Raw genomic sequence first — 15,875 nt, 5'->3', positions numbered from 1 at the left:
AAATTTAACTCTTAAGTTCTATATTTAGTTATGAATCCACTTAAGGAGAGTAGCTATTTCAGGCTAGGGGAACATGGAAGGCTATAGCAGATTTGGTATTTAAAGTGAGCACTGATAGATAAGGTTTCACTTGGGAAAGAGGAATAGATATCATGAGGGGGGACTGAAAATAAAATATGTGTGATGAGTTATTAGTACTAATTGATTTTTAGGTTCTAGAGAATGGTTTGAGGATGGGCCATAATTTTTAAACACTATACAGAGGAGCTAAGATTACATGTTCTTTATATAGGCCAGTGGCTTATTTTGACCTCCAGGTATCACTTTTAGTCTCTCAGCAATGGAGCCTATCACAGAGCAATGAATTTTTGCATTTTATATTTCACCAAATTTCCATTTCAATAATAATTATAATAGCAGTTAGCGTTATTGCTTATTGCTGTGCATTTAAAATTTATAACCTCTTTTTATGATAGCCTTATTTTATGATAGTAGGTACTATTTTTGTTATGTCCATTTATATAGGTAAGGAAATGGGCTTAGAGAGATGAAGTGACTTGCCCAAATTCAGCTACTGAGTAGTGGAGCCAGACTTTGAATCTATGCTGTGTTTTAATTACTGGGTCTCTTTCATTAAACACTGTATTAGGGTAAGTGCTAAGTTACAGTGACTTAAATAAGAGGTTTTATTTCTTGAAAGAACAGTTGTTTTGGTTTAGGGTAGAGCACATTGTCATCTCCTAAGGCAGTGGTTCTCAAAACTTAGCATGCATCAGAATCACTTAGAGGGCTTTTAGAGAACTCCCCATGGTGCCAAAGATCATTAATCATCTTAAATGCCATAGCCAATAGCATTATTGCAGTCTTCATTCCATAAAAACGTAACATTTACTACTCTCTGTGGTTTCCTCTTAGTGGTTTCCCAAAGGATCATTCGGAGTATTGTTAAAACCAGGGACTGTTGAGCCTCACCCCCAGAATTTGATTCAGTAGGTCTCTTTTAAGTTTTGAATATACGTTTAAAGGAGGTATAGTAGCAGAGGAAAATTATTGAGCTGAATATCTGAAGCAAAACATGCTAATACCAGTTATATCAATAGTAATCAGAAACGATGCCAGACACATAAAAGCCATATTTTAGGCTTAGCAAAAGATGCTTGTGGCCTTTATATTAGGATTTCTGACCCACGTTCTCCAGTTTCAGTATTGACATTGTACTTTCTCTTATATTTTCTGTGACCCAGATTTCCTTATTTTTGTTATATTTTACCTTATAGTTCTCCTTATTTTTTTTTTTTTTTAGTTCTCCTTATTTTAAACCATTGCAAAAGCTTCATAAGCGATATTAAAGCTAAGTGGTTGCAGAAGAGTATTAATCAACCTCGTGAAAATCTGTTCTCCCCTTCCTAGGCACATGGCTCCTTAGTTAAAATCTAAGTTTTCTAGCCTCGTTTATAGCTGCTTGTGGTAACGTGACTAAATTTTCAGCAACTGAATGTGAAGGAGACGAGTAGAACTCCAGCATCGTTTTTTAATTAATTAATTAATTTTTAAAAATTTTTGGCTGCATTGGGTCTTTGTTGCTGTGCGCAGGCTTTCTCTAGTTGCGGCAAGTGGGGGCTACTCTTTGTTGCGGTGCACGGGCTTCTTATTGCGGTGGCTTCTCTTGTTGCGGAGCACGGGCTCTAGGCACGCGGGCTTCAGTAGTTGTGGCACATGGGCTCAGTAGTTGTGGTGCACGGGCTTAGTTGCTCCGCGGCATGTGGGGTCTTCCTGGACCAGGGCTTGAACCCGTGTACCCTGCATTGGCAGGCGGATTCTTAACCACTGGACCACCAGGGATGTCCCACATCATTGGTTTTTAAAAGAAGTACCATTTCAACTTCTTCCAAGCTGAAATGTGGTCATGGGGATAACATACCCTAATCATGCAGAGAAAGCTAATGGCCTCGGGCAGTTCTCTTAAGTATGGGCCAGCATATCACTGTCTCTTGGAAACTTATTAGAAAGGCAAACTCTTAGAACCCCACTGAGACCTAATGAATCAAATTGGGATGAGGAGGGGGACTACAATCTGTGGTTTTGTTTTTACTATTTCTTCACATGATTCATTGAGATACCACCTAAGGTAATTTACCAAAAGTGGCAAATGTTGAGATTCTTTATGAAATAAGACTGAAAGAACTATAGTTAGATGTAACATTTAAGGTCAGTGACTGTCGACATCTAGGGGAAGTTAAAGAGTTGCCAAATAGTTTAAAGGTAAATAGAGGCAAAATCAGACCTTTCTCTGATGTTTTGATAAGACAGTTCAAGAGTACTTTCAGGGTTAAGAGTGTGGCTTTTCTTTGATAAGAGAGAACCAGTCAAGAGGGAGAGAATGGGGCTTCCCTGGTGGCGCAGTGGTTGAGAGTCCGCCTGCAGATGCAGGGGACACGGGATCGTGCCCCAGTCCGGGAAGATCCCACATGCCGTGGAGCGGCTGGGCCTGTGAGCCATGGCCGCTGAGCCTGCACGTCTGGAGCCTGTGCTCCGCAACGGGAAAGGCCACAACAGTGAGAGGCCCGCGTACCGCCAAAAAAAAAAAAGGGAGAGGATGAAGAAAGAATTGGAGGATAGGGGTATTCTGTTATTAAATAAAATCTTTGAAGGTTTATTCAAGCATATGTGAGTAGTTACATTATGGACCTTACATGAGGAGACAAAAAGAAGGAAGGAGATGAGGGAAAAGACATATTATTGAGTTGGCCTGAGGCAGTGAGTGGTGTTGAACTAGTGCTTTTGTTGATGGTCATGATTTGGGGAGAAGTTGCTACTAGCATCTAGTTGGGTAGAGACCAGAGGTATTGCTGAATATCATCCAATGTACAGGACCACCCCCCCCCAAAACAAAACAAAACAAAAAAGTTTACGAGCTCCAAGATGTCATTAGTGCCAACGTTGGGAGCCTTCTCCTCTAAGGGAAGGAGAAATAACCAGCCTCAGCCATCTTTGAAGCAACTTGGTTTCCATCTTCTCCTCCCCTTCCCAAGGTGGGGTTAGTAAAGAGAGAAAGAGCCATACAGTTTTAGCATAATGGTTTTCAAACCTGAATTCACATAAAACTTACCTGGTGAGTTTTAAGAAATAAATTACAAATATCTTTATTTTAATTCATATTTTCTTTAAAAAAATCTCAGGTGATTTCTAATTTTCATTCAAGTTAGGAGATTCACTACTGAAATGGATTCAGTGTCGAAATTCTATGACTTTATCAGCAACCTAGAAGTGAAACAAATACTAGCAAAGCAGGTATGATGAAGTAGATTTTAAGATCCTAGAGAGCATCATTGAAGATGGTTTCTAGGCTGTTTTAGGGACTCAAAAGGGAGTAGGTGAAGAACCTTGGTTATCACACAGCAGGGTTGAGCTCCCATTTATGTTGAAGGGTAAGGACGAAAGGATAGAAATTAAGTTTGAGGGAAAAATTTTGGAAATAGAGACTGAATTGACATGCTTATTCCTATTTGGAGAGAAGTGGTATTATACATGTCTGGTGTCATTCAGGACAGTGCTTCCCAATAAAAATTTGTATGCCACATACATGATTTTAATTTCTTACTAATTTAATTTTAGTAACCTTTTATTTCACCCAATATATCTAAAATATTGTCTTTTAACATGCAACCAATATATTTTTATTTATTTATTTATTTTGGTAATAAACCTTCAAAATCATTGTGTGTTATATACTGCTGGTGTTGAACAGTGCAGGTATAAGAATTTTAGGAGCAGAATTTGGCCCCTAATTTAGGGACATTTATAGAATTAAAACTCCCTAAGGATTTCAGGATATAGGAAATGTGGAAATTGCTGAGTACTGAAGTCCCACTATGTTGCCCTGAAAGTTGGCAAATAGTAAAAAAAAAAAAAAAAAAAAAAAGGGTAAAGTGAGCATATAAAAATTTAAGTTATAACAGTAATATGGAAGAAAGGAAATAGGTTTTAAAATCAGACATGGGGATTGAGTCCTAGTTCCCCACACTATATGTATGTTGCTTTAGTAAAATTGTATATCTTCCTGTTAGAAAAGAAAATTAAATTTAAAAATCCTCAGAACACATTAGGCGTTATGTTTAAAAACAAAAAGTATATTTTGCAGTAAACGTGCATGCACATTCTTTAGCCTCATCATTTGAGATAACATCCAGTGTTTTGACTTTATTTGTATATGTTATTTGCAAACTGGAAATGATGATCTATCTTAAGGGACAGTAAACTGAAGCCTGGAAAGGTAATGTAGCTTTTCAACAGTCCTTTTCTCTGAAGTCCAAAATAGTTTTTTGCCTAAAAGCTGATTTTACTTTCATCAAAGAGCAAATATGCTTTGCACCTAAACATATTTGTGATAACATTGGCAGAAGAGTTTTAAATATAGCTGTTTTTAACATGTATCTTCATTCATGTTATACCAATATTTCTAAAGTCCTTAAAGATGGCTTTTCAATATATAATGGTTTCGTTATTGTTCTTCCCTTCCCCCAGATATTTTTAGATGAACTGCATGAACATGGACAACTGCATTCTATGTCATCTTGGATGGAATTGTATCCAACAATTAGTTCTGACATTAGATTCACTAATATGCTTGGTCAGCCGGGTGAGATTCTTCTCTTTCCTAATTTGTAGTTATGAGTAGTTGGAATGGGCCAGAGGGAAAGATGGTTGTGTTGGGGCATGGGGGGTGCTTTCTTTTGTTTTATAAACAAAAAAGTAATTGCAGCTCTTTGATTAGAGCTAGCTTTTGACTTCTTTAGTTTTTTCATTAGGATCAACTGCACTTGACCTTTTCAAGTTTTATGTTGAGGATCTTAAAGCACGTTATCATGATGAGAAGAAGATAATAAAAGACATTCTAAAGGTAAATAGTATATACTTCGTATTATTAACTAGTATACTTGCTGTTAACTGTTAATCTGTGCCATATATTTTAAAGTGATACTGTGTTCCTTTGATTAGTGTTATTAATATTAACAAGATTTCTGTTTTTTAGGATAAAGGATTTGTAGTTGAAGTAAATACTACTTTTGAAGACTTTGTGGCAATAATCAGTTCGACTAAAAGATCAACCACATTAGATGCAGGAAATATTAAGTTGGCTTTCAATAGTGTAAGTTATCATCTTTACTGTTATGAACAACTAGATTAGTAGTATAGTTTTTAATATATTTGGCCAAAAATACTTAAGTTGTATGTAAGCTACTGAAATAAGGGAATAGGAATAGTATTTTACAGAGTAGTGGACACTCTTCCAGGGTAAGGTAACAGAATATAATGTACTTAGATGATGGCTGATGGTAAGCTTCCTTTCCTAAAAATAATTGGCTCTCTAACTTATAGATGATAGGAGAATACTTAAATTAATTATAATGAATTATTTCAGTTAACACAGATTATATTATACTATTATAACTGACTAAATATGTTTTCTAAAAGTTACTAGAAAAGGCAGAAGCCCGTGAACGCGAAAGAGAAAAAGAGGAGGCTCGGAAGATGAAACGAAAAGAATCTGCATTTAAGAGTATGTTGAAACAAGCTACTCCTCCAATAGAATTGGATGCTGTCTGGGAAGATGTATGTATACTTGTAAATTTTTTCCTTTACAACTGAAGATAAAAATTTTTAAATTCTTTGTCATAGCCACAGAGATAACTACAGGAAAGGAAATAAACACTTTGAGGGGGCTGGGCTGTCACAGTTTTCACTTGCTGCTATGATTCCTTTTAGTCATATTGGTATACTCTTCTCAGTATTCATATATTTATTCCATATCTGAATTTTTCAGATCCGGGAGAGATTTGTAAAAGAGCCAGCATTTGAGGATATAACTCTAGAGTCTGAAAGAAAACGAATATTTAAAGATTTTATGCATGTGCTTGAGGTAATTTTAGTTTTATTGTAAGTGGCTGAAATATTACAAAATACATAAAATTTTTTTAAAAATTGAAGAATTTAGAATGATCAAAGTACGTTTTTTAAATTATACTTTTAAGTAATTTTATACAAATGTACTTACTACCTGGGATGATTAGGGAATGGTTTAATTCTATAGAAATTGCTTTTAATTGAAACAAACTAAGCTTGCATGGGAATTTAAAGATCTGTTTAGTGGACACTTTTCATATTTGTTTCGTACTTATACAGTGTTACAGAAATTCATCAATTTCTTGATTATGAAGAATCATAATTATTATGAATGGTCCAATTTCTGGAGTTTTTACTGCAGCGTTTTTCCTTCCCTACTAGCCTCATAATTATTTTAGTGACAGAGTTAAAATCCACAGAGACAACATTTCCTTTTCTGATTTCATGTGTAGTTAGATTGCCTTTGGCTATCTTAAGCTTGGCTAGGAAGGGAATGCTCCTTGGGTGAAAAGAGCTGGTTTTGCATTTAATTTCTGAGACCAACCTCCTTTATGGATGATTCTGAGGTAGTTCTTTATTTCAGTGCTGAGCCACGTTCATCAGAAAAGCCATGTATGAATAATATTTTGTTGTTTTTGAAAGTAGTGTAACTATTCTGCAGATTATACCTTTATGGAGGGTATCAATTGTCCCTACTGTACCCACACCATTCTCATTGCTAAAAAAAAGTATTTTATTAATACTTTTGAACGTTGTATTTAGATGTCCAAATGAGTGGGTACAGGATAAAATGTTCTCTTCTGTTCCTTGTTAAGTGATAGTAACTCTTTGCACCATTTCAAGGGGAGAGTACATCCGAAATACGCAAAATGAATGCAGTTTTACTCTAAGAACCTGTTTGTAAAGCTTTTAAAAATTCTCCATGATGTACTGTCTGAAGTGTGAACTTCTGAAATTTTTTTCTTTTGCCCCTGTAGCATGAATGTCAACATCATCATTCAAAGAATAAGAAACACTCTAAGAAATCTAAAAAACATCACAGGAAACGCTCCCGCTCTCGATCAGTAAGGAAGTTTATTAAAAATGGCACCATAAGTGTATTGAAATATTTTTTAGCAGCATTATGAATGAAATTATTTGTATTGTGTAGGGATCAGATTCAGATGATGATGACAGCCATTCAAAGAAAAAAAGACAGCGATCAGAGTCTCGTTCTGCTTCAGAACATTCTTCTAGTGCTGAATCTGGTAAACATATCTTTTAACTTGATTAAAATCATTGACACTTGGATGTCCTCAAATTCTGACACTTTTCTTTTTGTGCTGCTTAGAGAGAAGTTATAAGAAATCAAAAAAACATAAGAAGAAAAGCAAGAAGAGAAGACATAAATCTGTAAGCAAACTCTTAATTTTTACACTGTACCTAGGCTTTTGCCCTTCACTTTCTCAGTGGCAGTAGAAATTTCTGTCTAGTCCGATGCAGTCAACAGAGTTTAGGTATGTACCTAAACTCAAGAGTTTCATAGTTGTTGTTCACCTTAATCTTTCATTAAAATCTTTTGGTGAACTTTGAAAAAAAATAACACAGTGTTAAGACTCCCACTCTGGTTTTTTATAGTCATCTTAGAGAAAGACCCAAGGGTGTGTGATTGTATATATATATATAGAGAGAGAGAGAGAGAGCTGTTGTTGAGAACCACAAGTTTAAATGTTTAAACTTTTTCCTTTACCTTCAGCTCTTAATCTTAGGTACACATCAAGATACACCTAATCTTAGTGATGAAGGCACACTTAATTTAGTGACGCTCTTTTAGTGGTATTTTACCCTACCAGAATGTCATCTTTCCCATAGGAAAGACCAACTTCATCTCATGAATCTTGGGAATGTTTTAAATTCCTTGAGGTTATCGATTCAGATTCCACCACTCTAGGAACACATACATACTGTTATATGTGGGTGTTCTTAAATATTACCTATATAGGGACTTTTTTCTAATGGAATGGTTTCTTTATCAAAATGCTGACATTGTTTTTTTATTTACACAGGACTCTCCAGAGTCAGATGCTGAACGGGAGAAGGATAAAAAAGAAAAAGATCGGGAAAGCGAAAAAGACAGAACTAGACAAAGATCAGAGTCAAAACACAAATCACCTAAGAAAAAGACTGGAAAGGATTCTGTAAGTGTTTAGAATTCTTTCATCTCTGCATTTTCAGAGTACAAAAATGTCAGCTACTTTTCACACACAGTTTTCTAATGTATGTGATCATGAATGACCCAAGTTAAGCATCCTAAATTTTATATTCCTTAAAAAAATAACATGGCATTCTCTAACAGTTGTTTAACCCACTAAGAAAGGATATATTCTTCTGCTTTGTACATTCTCACAAAGAAATACCAATGGACATACCAATTGGACATACCAATACCAATGGACATAAGAATATAAACTTTAAGAGATTCAAATCAGGTTTTCCCTCCACCATATCCACAGTTGTCATTGTTACTAAATCCAGTTTCAAAAGGTAGCTTTCCAGCAGCTTTTAATCATTGGGAGGGAAGAGTTGAGGGCAAGTAGATAGGAGGATACAATAAGCCAGATCTAATGTTTTATTAAATTATATAATTAGTCTTCAGTTTCCCCTGTATGTGTGTTTGTGTATGTATGCCAGAGCACAGTAACACAAGCCTTCTTCACCTTGCTGTTCGTTCCACAAATGCTGTGGGCTTAGCAAGTATAATGCCTCTGAGTTACCAGTTGAGAGTTTAAATTGTGTAGGTAAGCCCTGGTCTCCCTCTGGATATTCTCATTCAGTGGGAATAGGGTGGAGGGTTTTTTTTGTTCTTGTTTTGTTTTTAAAGCTGCACTGGTGAGTCTGATGCACATCCTTGGTGAGGAATGATGATTTCCTCTATACTTACTTAGCAACTTAATAGTTTCTTCTTCACAGTAGGTTAAATGAAATCCCTGAAGGGGGAAGGAAGATAGGTGAAAAATCTACTTTTGAAAAGTTGCTTCTCACAGTTGTTTTGGTTTTTTTGTCTGTTTTAAATTTTTTCCAGCCAAACTATTGTCCTCATAAATCTGGAATGTTTCCTTATCTGGGCGCAATAGTATGCTTAAAGCTTGATACTTTTATGTAATATAAAACACTTATAGGACAACCTAGAATCGGAAGAAATAGCATGGAATATAATACTTAGGAAATGAACACCCAGCTTCCATTAAATGGAAACAAGATGTTTCATATTCAGTTGTATAAGAGGAAGAAAAGCTGGTACTATTCCCCCGATCTACATATTAATGTAAACTGAAAGTAAACACCATATAAAAGTCTCATTCTAAGTTAAGTGTCTCCCCTAATGTAACCAAGGAGTACTTAGTTAACAACCCATTGGTAGGCTTTTAGGAAAGAGATCAGTCTTCATACCCTATGATGCATTTGTTTTTGTGGAAGAGAATCCACATAGATGTGGATTCTTTTTTCAAAGGTTCATTACTACTTAACCTTTTGAGTCCTGACACAAATATAATTGTATTCGTTGTCTTTTCAGGGTAATTGGGATACTTCTGGCAGTGAACTGAGTGAAGGGGAATTGGAAAAGCGTAGAAGGACCCTTTTGGAGCAACTGGATGATGATCAATAAATTATACCAAATATGTTTACAGTATGATTTAAAGTCTAATTCAGACCAGGGATTCTATTTTAAGTTCAATTGAAATAACACTGGGTTTTAATTATATCACAGAAAAAAAAGTGCATTTAAGTATTGTTATTGTGGACTTTATAAAAAGCAAAGGAAATTGAAAATAACTTTTGATTCTGTATCAAGAATCATATTTTCATACAGTCATAACTGTCTTTCTGTGACCCTTTCATAGGGCACTGCAGAATGGATTAAAGGTGGCAATTTACTGATAACTGCAGGTGTCTCTACTTTGTTCTAAAGTCTAAGTCATGAGGTGATTTGATTTACTTTATAGAAGTTGGATTTTGAAGATATAATGAAAATTTTTTAATATCTAGTAGTACAAAAAAAGCACCAGCAACTGATAAAACTGCTTTTTTGTGCACTATCCAACTGGTTGAAGCCGATATGATCTTTTAAGGTGAACTCAGACATAGGTGTTCTTAATGGAAACCTGGTAGACCCTTAACTATAGTGGTGCTATTGAGCACTACTATAATAAAGCCACCATTATTTTTTATGAAACATCTAAATACATTTTAAAAAGGCTATTGTGAGGGCATTATTTTGAGGTGATGTTTAAAAAGTTAACATCAAATCAGATTGTAAATTAGCTTAAATATATTGCCTTAAGGACCTACTAAAGAATGTGCCACCAAACTTTAAGTGATGGTTGCAATATCCTTGTCTAAAACAAATCAATGTTGACTTAAACGATTTCTTTAACAGTTGTCTTTTTTTTTTTTTTTTAAATCCGATCTTTCTCTTGCTTTTTTTCATTGAGGAAGTCTTTTATCTTCCCTCCTCACTGAGAAGTACTGACTTCGTGGTACACATTCTAAAGCATTTCTGATTTGAATATTTTTGTACATTTTTATCAATTATTAAATCTTCTCTTCTAGTGTGTACTAGTATTTATTTCTACTTAAACTGCTCAGCTGTAAAAAATTGTATGATCCTTTAAGGGTTAAGATACTAAAATCCCTGAAATTTTGCTTTAGCTAACCCACATAGCTAAGTTACTTTCCTTTTTTAATATTTAAGAATATTATAAATCAGTGCATTTGAGACCCCTGTATTTGTTTTTGATCTATGAAATTTCCTACAGAATACTCTAAGAAAGGCAATGGTTTGAAGTTTAGAATACTCTTTACATGCTAACTTTTGAAGGTTGGTAATGTAATTTATACTATTTTCCTTCAGTGCAGGAGATTTTTTTAAGTAAATAAGTAAATTATAGCACATAGTCTTTGGTATTATCTTAGGTATTTTTTTATTTTGGACACTTTGGGCAATCCTGTTTCAGGTTGGGATTCAGAAGAACAAAAAGTTTATTTTATTTTTCCTTCACCATCCTAATTTGAAAGTGGGACTGACCAGGATGACTCTTTGTTCATCCCTGCCTGCTTTGTTTCAATTAATCTAGCATCCACTATTGAAAGGCTCAAGGCAGGTTGGTGGGGGGGGCGGGGGGCAGGGAGGGGGTCCTGAAGTTTTCTCACTGCCAAGTCATTTTTCTGCTGTGAAATATGACATGACTTTGTAGAAAGTGAGAATGACTATCTTTAGAAAATGTGAAGTAGCCAAGTGCTTGCTTGAGGTTAGTCTCCTGTTGTATATTAGAACCAAAACGTATAACAGCAGCTTTGGTTGGCAACAGGGAAGTTGCCTAGACTTAATTTTCAGAGGTCCCTTCGTAATGATTGATAGTTAATATTGCTAATCATGTCAGACACTTGACATGGAAGTCAGAGTAAAATCTGCATATGATATTGGCAGAAATACTAGTGATGTTTCACAAGAGAATGTAGAATCTAAAACTTCTAATTACTTCCATGAATGATGATTTTTTTAAGTACAACTTTAAAGTTTTGATTTTTCTATTTAAATAAAAAGCTATTGATATGGTTTAGCATGTCCTCAAATTAGATATCTTATTTCTTATAGAGATACTGTCTGTCTTATCACAACCTCAGATCCCTACAAGACAGTACAAATTCAAGTTTCCTTATAGTTAATCCATGAAAACTATTTGACCTAAAAGCGAAACTGATAAACAAATTCTAACGCAAAATACAACATCCTTGTTATAAAACATGTAATTGAAGTGGCTATAATTCCTTAGTGATCCCATCAAATGATACTTAGTTGCCAGAAAGATACTATGGCCTGAAGGTACAGGCAATGGGAAGATTTTTTTAAAACAGAGTTGTGTGTGAATATATTTAATCCATTTGATTAGGTTTCTAAATCTTCAGTCTGGTAAAAGTTGAAATGTCTTGGAATATTGGTTAGAGTTGAACAGATATGTTAAAAATGTGTTCAAATAGGAAAGTATTGTTTATATTCAGATAAGGGGAATTTCTGCTTTTCAGTTAAGCCTCAGACTTTCAGGTAAATGTTAAGGGCTTATCTTCCCTCACTATCAATCATTAATGTTAATGAACTCTTAGATTAAATTCACTAATACATTTAATAATATCATGCTTAATAGTCAAAATCCAGAACCTCAAATATTTGATGTTTTTATTCCTCCCAGTACATAATTCCTGTGTGGGGAAATTGAATTTGTATGAAAAGTTAATGAAGTATAAAGAACTCTTTGCACCTTTCCAAACTGTATTTAAACAACGTAATACTTCTAAATAAAAGCAATGGTCCCAACATTTTTTTTTAACACAGTGACGGCATTTCATTATCATTACCCAAAGGAGCTTCAGCATATAGATTATTCATGGTTTTCAACAATAAAAATACTTTTTATGCCTTGGGAGTAATACTTTTTATGCCCAGTAAATTTGAAAATGATCGAAGTATCACAGCTATTTCATCCTTTAATTTTTGCTAATTGGGCCCCATATTATCCAGCTATAAAATGAAAGGGATTGGCCTAGAGTAAAGCAGTCTTAATTCACAGCATTAAGACTGTAAAACTTCTTGAAATATCTGAAATACATTTTTCTGGAAGGATGGTCCATAGTTTTCATTCGGTTACCAAAGGGCCTGCATCTTGTGTTAAGAAGCATTTGCCTAGATGATCCTGGTTTTCTTCGCATGTTAATGGTCAACTGAGTGCTGACTAGGCAGCCACTTTTATTTTTGCATCCAGAAAGGGGTAGCTTCTTTATTTAAGGATTTTCATTTAAAACTTGGATACTAAAAAAAACCCAAAAAAACTTGGATACTATTTAAGAGAGAGCTGTTTCTAATCAGAGTACCCAGGGAAGAGTAATGAATGCTTTTTTTAAGAGTTTATAGGGTATTTAAGTATATTATGTAATTTAAATGTAAATCACAAAGCCAAAGAACTAAATAAGCATTTCAAAGCAAAATGAGGCAAAGCATGTTAATTCCTTATACCTGAAGTCAGACTTTTTTCTATTCCCTTGGGGATTTCTCTCAGTACTAGGTAGAATTTTCTTTTACATTTTCTAGGACTCATTTTACATAAAGGAAAAACAAAATAACGTCATGAGTAATTTTCATGGAACTGTGTTCTAAATCTCATGCTATGGTTCTAGTAATGGCATATAGCAGTCTAATAATTCTTACCTTGCTTGTTAATTTCTTACCTTGCTCTTAAGTTTTTCAATTGTTTTGATGTAAATGATGGTCAGATTCCTTGGGGGCAGGGATTTGTTTCACTCACTGTTTTATCCTGTGAGTTAGAACAGTGCCTGGTACATACATAGTAGGCATTTACTGAGTGAATGTAAAATCTTAGTTGACAGACGTACTCATCCAGCATCCATGGTACTTGTCATCTGTTAAAGGGCTTGAAAAAGCATCATTGCAATAAACCATACTAAACCCCAAACTAACTGAAGTACACTAAAGATAAGTTCTAGTGACTGTACCTCAATCTTAACTGTTACTTCAGAAATGTCCAAAAGCTTGTTACGTGAAAACATGAAACTTTCACGTGGTTTTTGAGTAGGAAAGGCAATCCCTTGTGATGATTTGAAACATACCTTCTTTCATATCATATTCATACTATTACCACAGTAGTAGTTTAAAAGTAGTAACTTTTGAGGAGCTAACATTTAGCTAGATAAGAGTTGATCTAAAGGCCCTAATGGACAAAAAAAATTCCTATTTTAACTTCTGAGAAGGGGTGAATAATGGTGACAGGGCATGCACTTCAGTGTTCTTGGAGCTAACAGGTGAGGTGAGAAGTGAGCAGATTTTGCTCCAGTTACCTACACACTCCCCCCTAACCCTCCAAACATTACTTGGTTTCTCTCTACCTGGCTTAAGTTCCTTAACTGCAGATTTCCTGTGCTTTTTGAACTTGCTATATAAAAACTGCTCTTATGATTCAATATGATCTCGTTCAAGGCCACCTCATTGTTAGTGACTGGTAATTGACTATTAATTTGATGGTAATTTGTCCTAGGTTTAAGGTTGATGTTTGCATTTCACGGGAACTGGCTAACCTCGCTCCAGTTTTCATTCAGACTATGAAAGTGGCTGCCTAATCTCACATCAGATTCAAACTAAGCCATTTCTTGATGCCCTTCTTTTATGCTGTTCCTTGTGGGTATCTAAATGTGGTATTTAGAAATATCTTTTTTTTTTTGGTCCTGCCTGCAAACTTTTTTGGTAGGTGTTGATCTCTTGCCTACCTCTGCAACTAAACTGAAGACTTGTTCTGAAAGGTGAGTAATAGGGGGAACAAGGTTTCTACTTTGTGTTTATAATTACCAGATTTTCTCTTATGTTCATATATTGTTCTGATGTAAAGAACATCAATTACATAAAAGTAGACCTTTTGTAAATAAATATAATTTATTAGAAAAAATGGCATCTCTTACTAAGTTGGATTTGTGTCAGCTTTTTCCTTTAAGCACTGTCATAGGCAGCAGTTCTGTGCTGTAAGATGATAGATGCCCACATTCTGTTTTCTCAGTGTAATATTTGCTTTTCTCTATAAAAAGATCAAAGAAAAGTTTGTCAACTTTCGTTCACACATTTGTTTCTTCAAGTTTTTTCTTAGAAATAGATGGGGTATTAGTTTTAGAAAAAATGGAAGATTAATCCTTTGGTATGAAGTGGGCTGATAGTATATTCACCTGTGCACACATTTCTGATAAAAACAACTATATTAGGGCTAAGAATTTCATTATCAAATTTAAAATTAATATTTGTGAATTATAAAGCTAATATTATGAAAGTATTACAGTGTAAAATTAGGTAATTCTACAAAATCCAATACGTTGAACCAACAAAGTCAGTGATACCAAATTCCGTCACCTACTGAGCATTGTTGAGTCATCAGGGTCACCGGACATTCATTGCAGTGTCATTGCAGTGACTTTTAGTGGGTTAAGATTTATATTTTTAGTCACAAAGACTGGGAGAGGGAAACAAATGGGCTTAACTCTGAGTCATTAGGAAATATCTTTTAAAATGGGTGCTGGGCATTCCCTTACTCTCCAGTGGTTAGGACTCCATGCTTTTCACTGCAGGGGGCCTGGGTTCATAAAACAATCCCTGGGTGGGGAACTAAGATCCCACAAGCCACACGACGCAAACAAAAACGGGGGGTGCAACTGATAAAAGATGTCCAAACCCAACTGTATCCACTTCGTTTGACCTTTCTGTAGTTTGGGTTTGAAACATTCTGAATTTGTAGCATATTAAAGATCTTACTTCCTTTACCATGAGGCACTTCTGGTACAAAAAACAATTTTTGCAGTCTTACTAACTGCAAAATTTAACTTTTTTCCCTTCTTATAAAATAAAGCTTCAACTATAAGTCTACCTTGGGGATATCACAATAAAGTGAATCACTCAAAATGTTTGGTTTTCTTGTGCATAGAAGTTATGTTTACACCGTACTGTAGTCTATAGTCTATTACATGTACAATAGCATGTCTAAAAAACTACATGCCTTAATTAAGGAATAATTTATTGCTTAAAAACACTAACCATCATCTAACACAGGGTTGCCACAAACGAAGCTTCAATTTATTAAAAATAAAAAATTATCTGCAAACGCCATAAAACAAGGCATGCCTGTACATTGTGTAACTGTGGTGCAGTGGAAAGAACACTGAATTGGGAACAAAGACCTAAATGCAACAATAATTCCTTAAAAGACTGATTTACGCCCCTCTAAATAAGTTGTTTTTAACCACTTGGACAGTCTCCTAAAATAAATTATAAATTTCTTTGCTTCCCTAAAAAAAATACTAAATGAATATACTAAGAAGAATATACTAAACTTTTCTGATAACTTGGAGTTATTACAAATACCAGTATGTGTGTGCAGTGGATCACA

General features: G+C 34.8%; 1 protein-coding gene across 9 annotated transcripts in view; it reads left to right on the top strand.

The window, feature by feature from the left end:
- The window catches only part of PRPF40A (pre-mRNA processing factor 40 homolog A), a 53,278-nt gene extending 42,785 nt beyond the window's left edge, over positions 1-10,493 (top strand). For 4 of the 9 annotated variants that reach the window (XM_065880541.1, XM_065880549.1, XM_065880548.1 and 1 more), the window contains 10 exons: positions 4,525-4,639; positions 4,809-4,900; positions 5,033-5,149; positions 5,476-5,613; positions 5,825-5,920; positions 6,882-6,968; positions 7,055-7,151; positions 7,235-7,296; positions 7,950-8,081; positions 9,458-9,550. In XM_065880541.1, the coding sequence (XP_065736613.1) occupies positions 4,525-4,639; positions 4,809-4,900; positions 5,033-5,149; positions 5,476-5,613; positions 5,825-5,920; positions 6,882-6,968; positions 7,055-7,151; positions 7,235-7,296; positions 7,950-8,081; positions 9,458-9,550 (1,029 nt within the window). Of the gene's footprint in view, positions 1-4,524; positions 4,640-4,796; positions 4,901-5,032; positions 5,150-5,475; positions 5,614-5,824; positions 5,921-6,881; positions 6,969-7,054; positions 7,152-7,234; positions 7,297-7,949; positions 8,082-9,457 lie in introns of all 9 variants that reach the window. The other 5 variants (XM_065880547.1, XM_065880546.1, XM_065880544.1 and 2 more) reach the window with 2 other exon arrangements.
- Positions 10,494-15,875: the final 5,382 nt, after the last annotated feature.

This window comes from Phocoena phocoena, chromosome 7, assembly GCF_963924675.1.
Source record: "Phocoena phocoena chromosome 7, mPhoPho1.1, whole genome shotgun sequence".
Taxonomy (NCBI): domain Eukaryota; kingdom Metazoa; phylum Chordata; class Mammalia; order Artiodactyla; family Phocoenidae; genus Phocoena; species Phocoena phocoena.
This window is presented reverse-complemented; position numbering and strand designations above follow the sequence as displayed.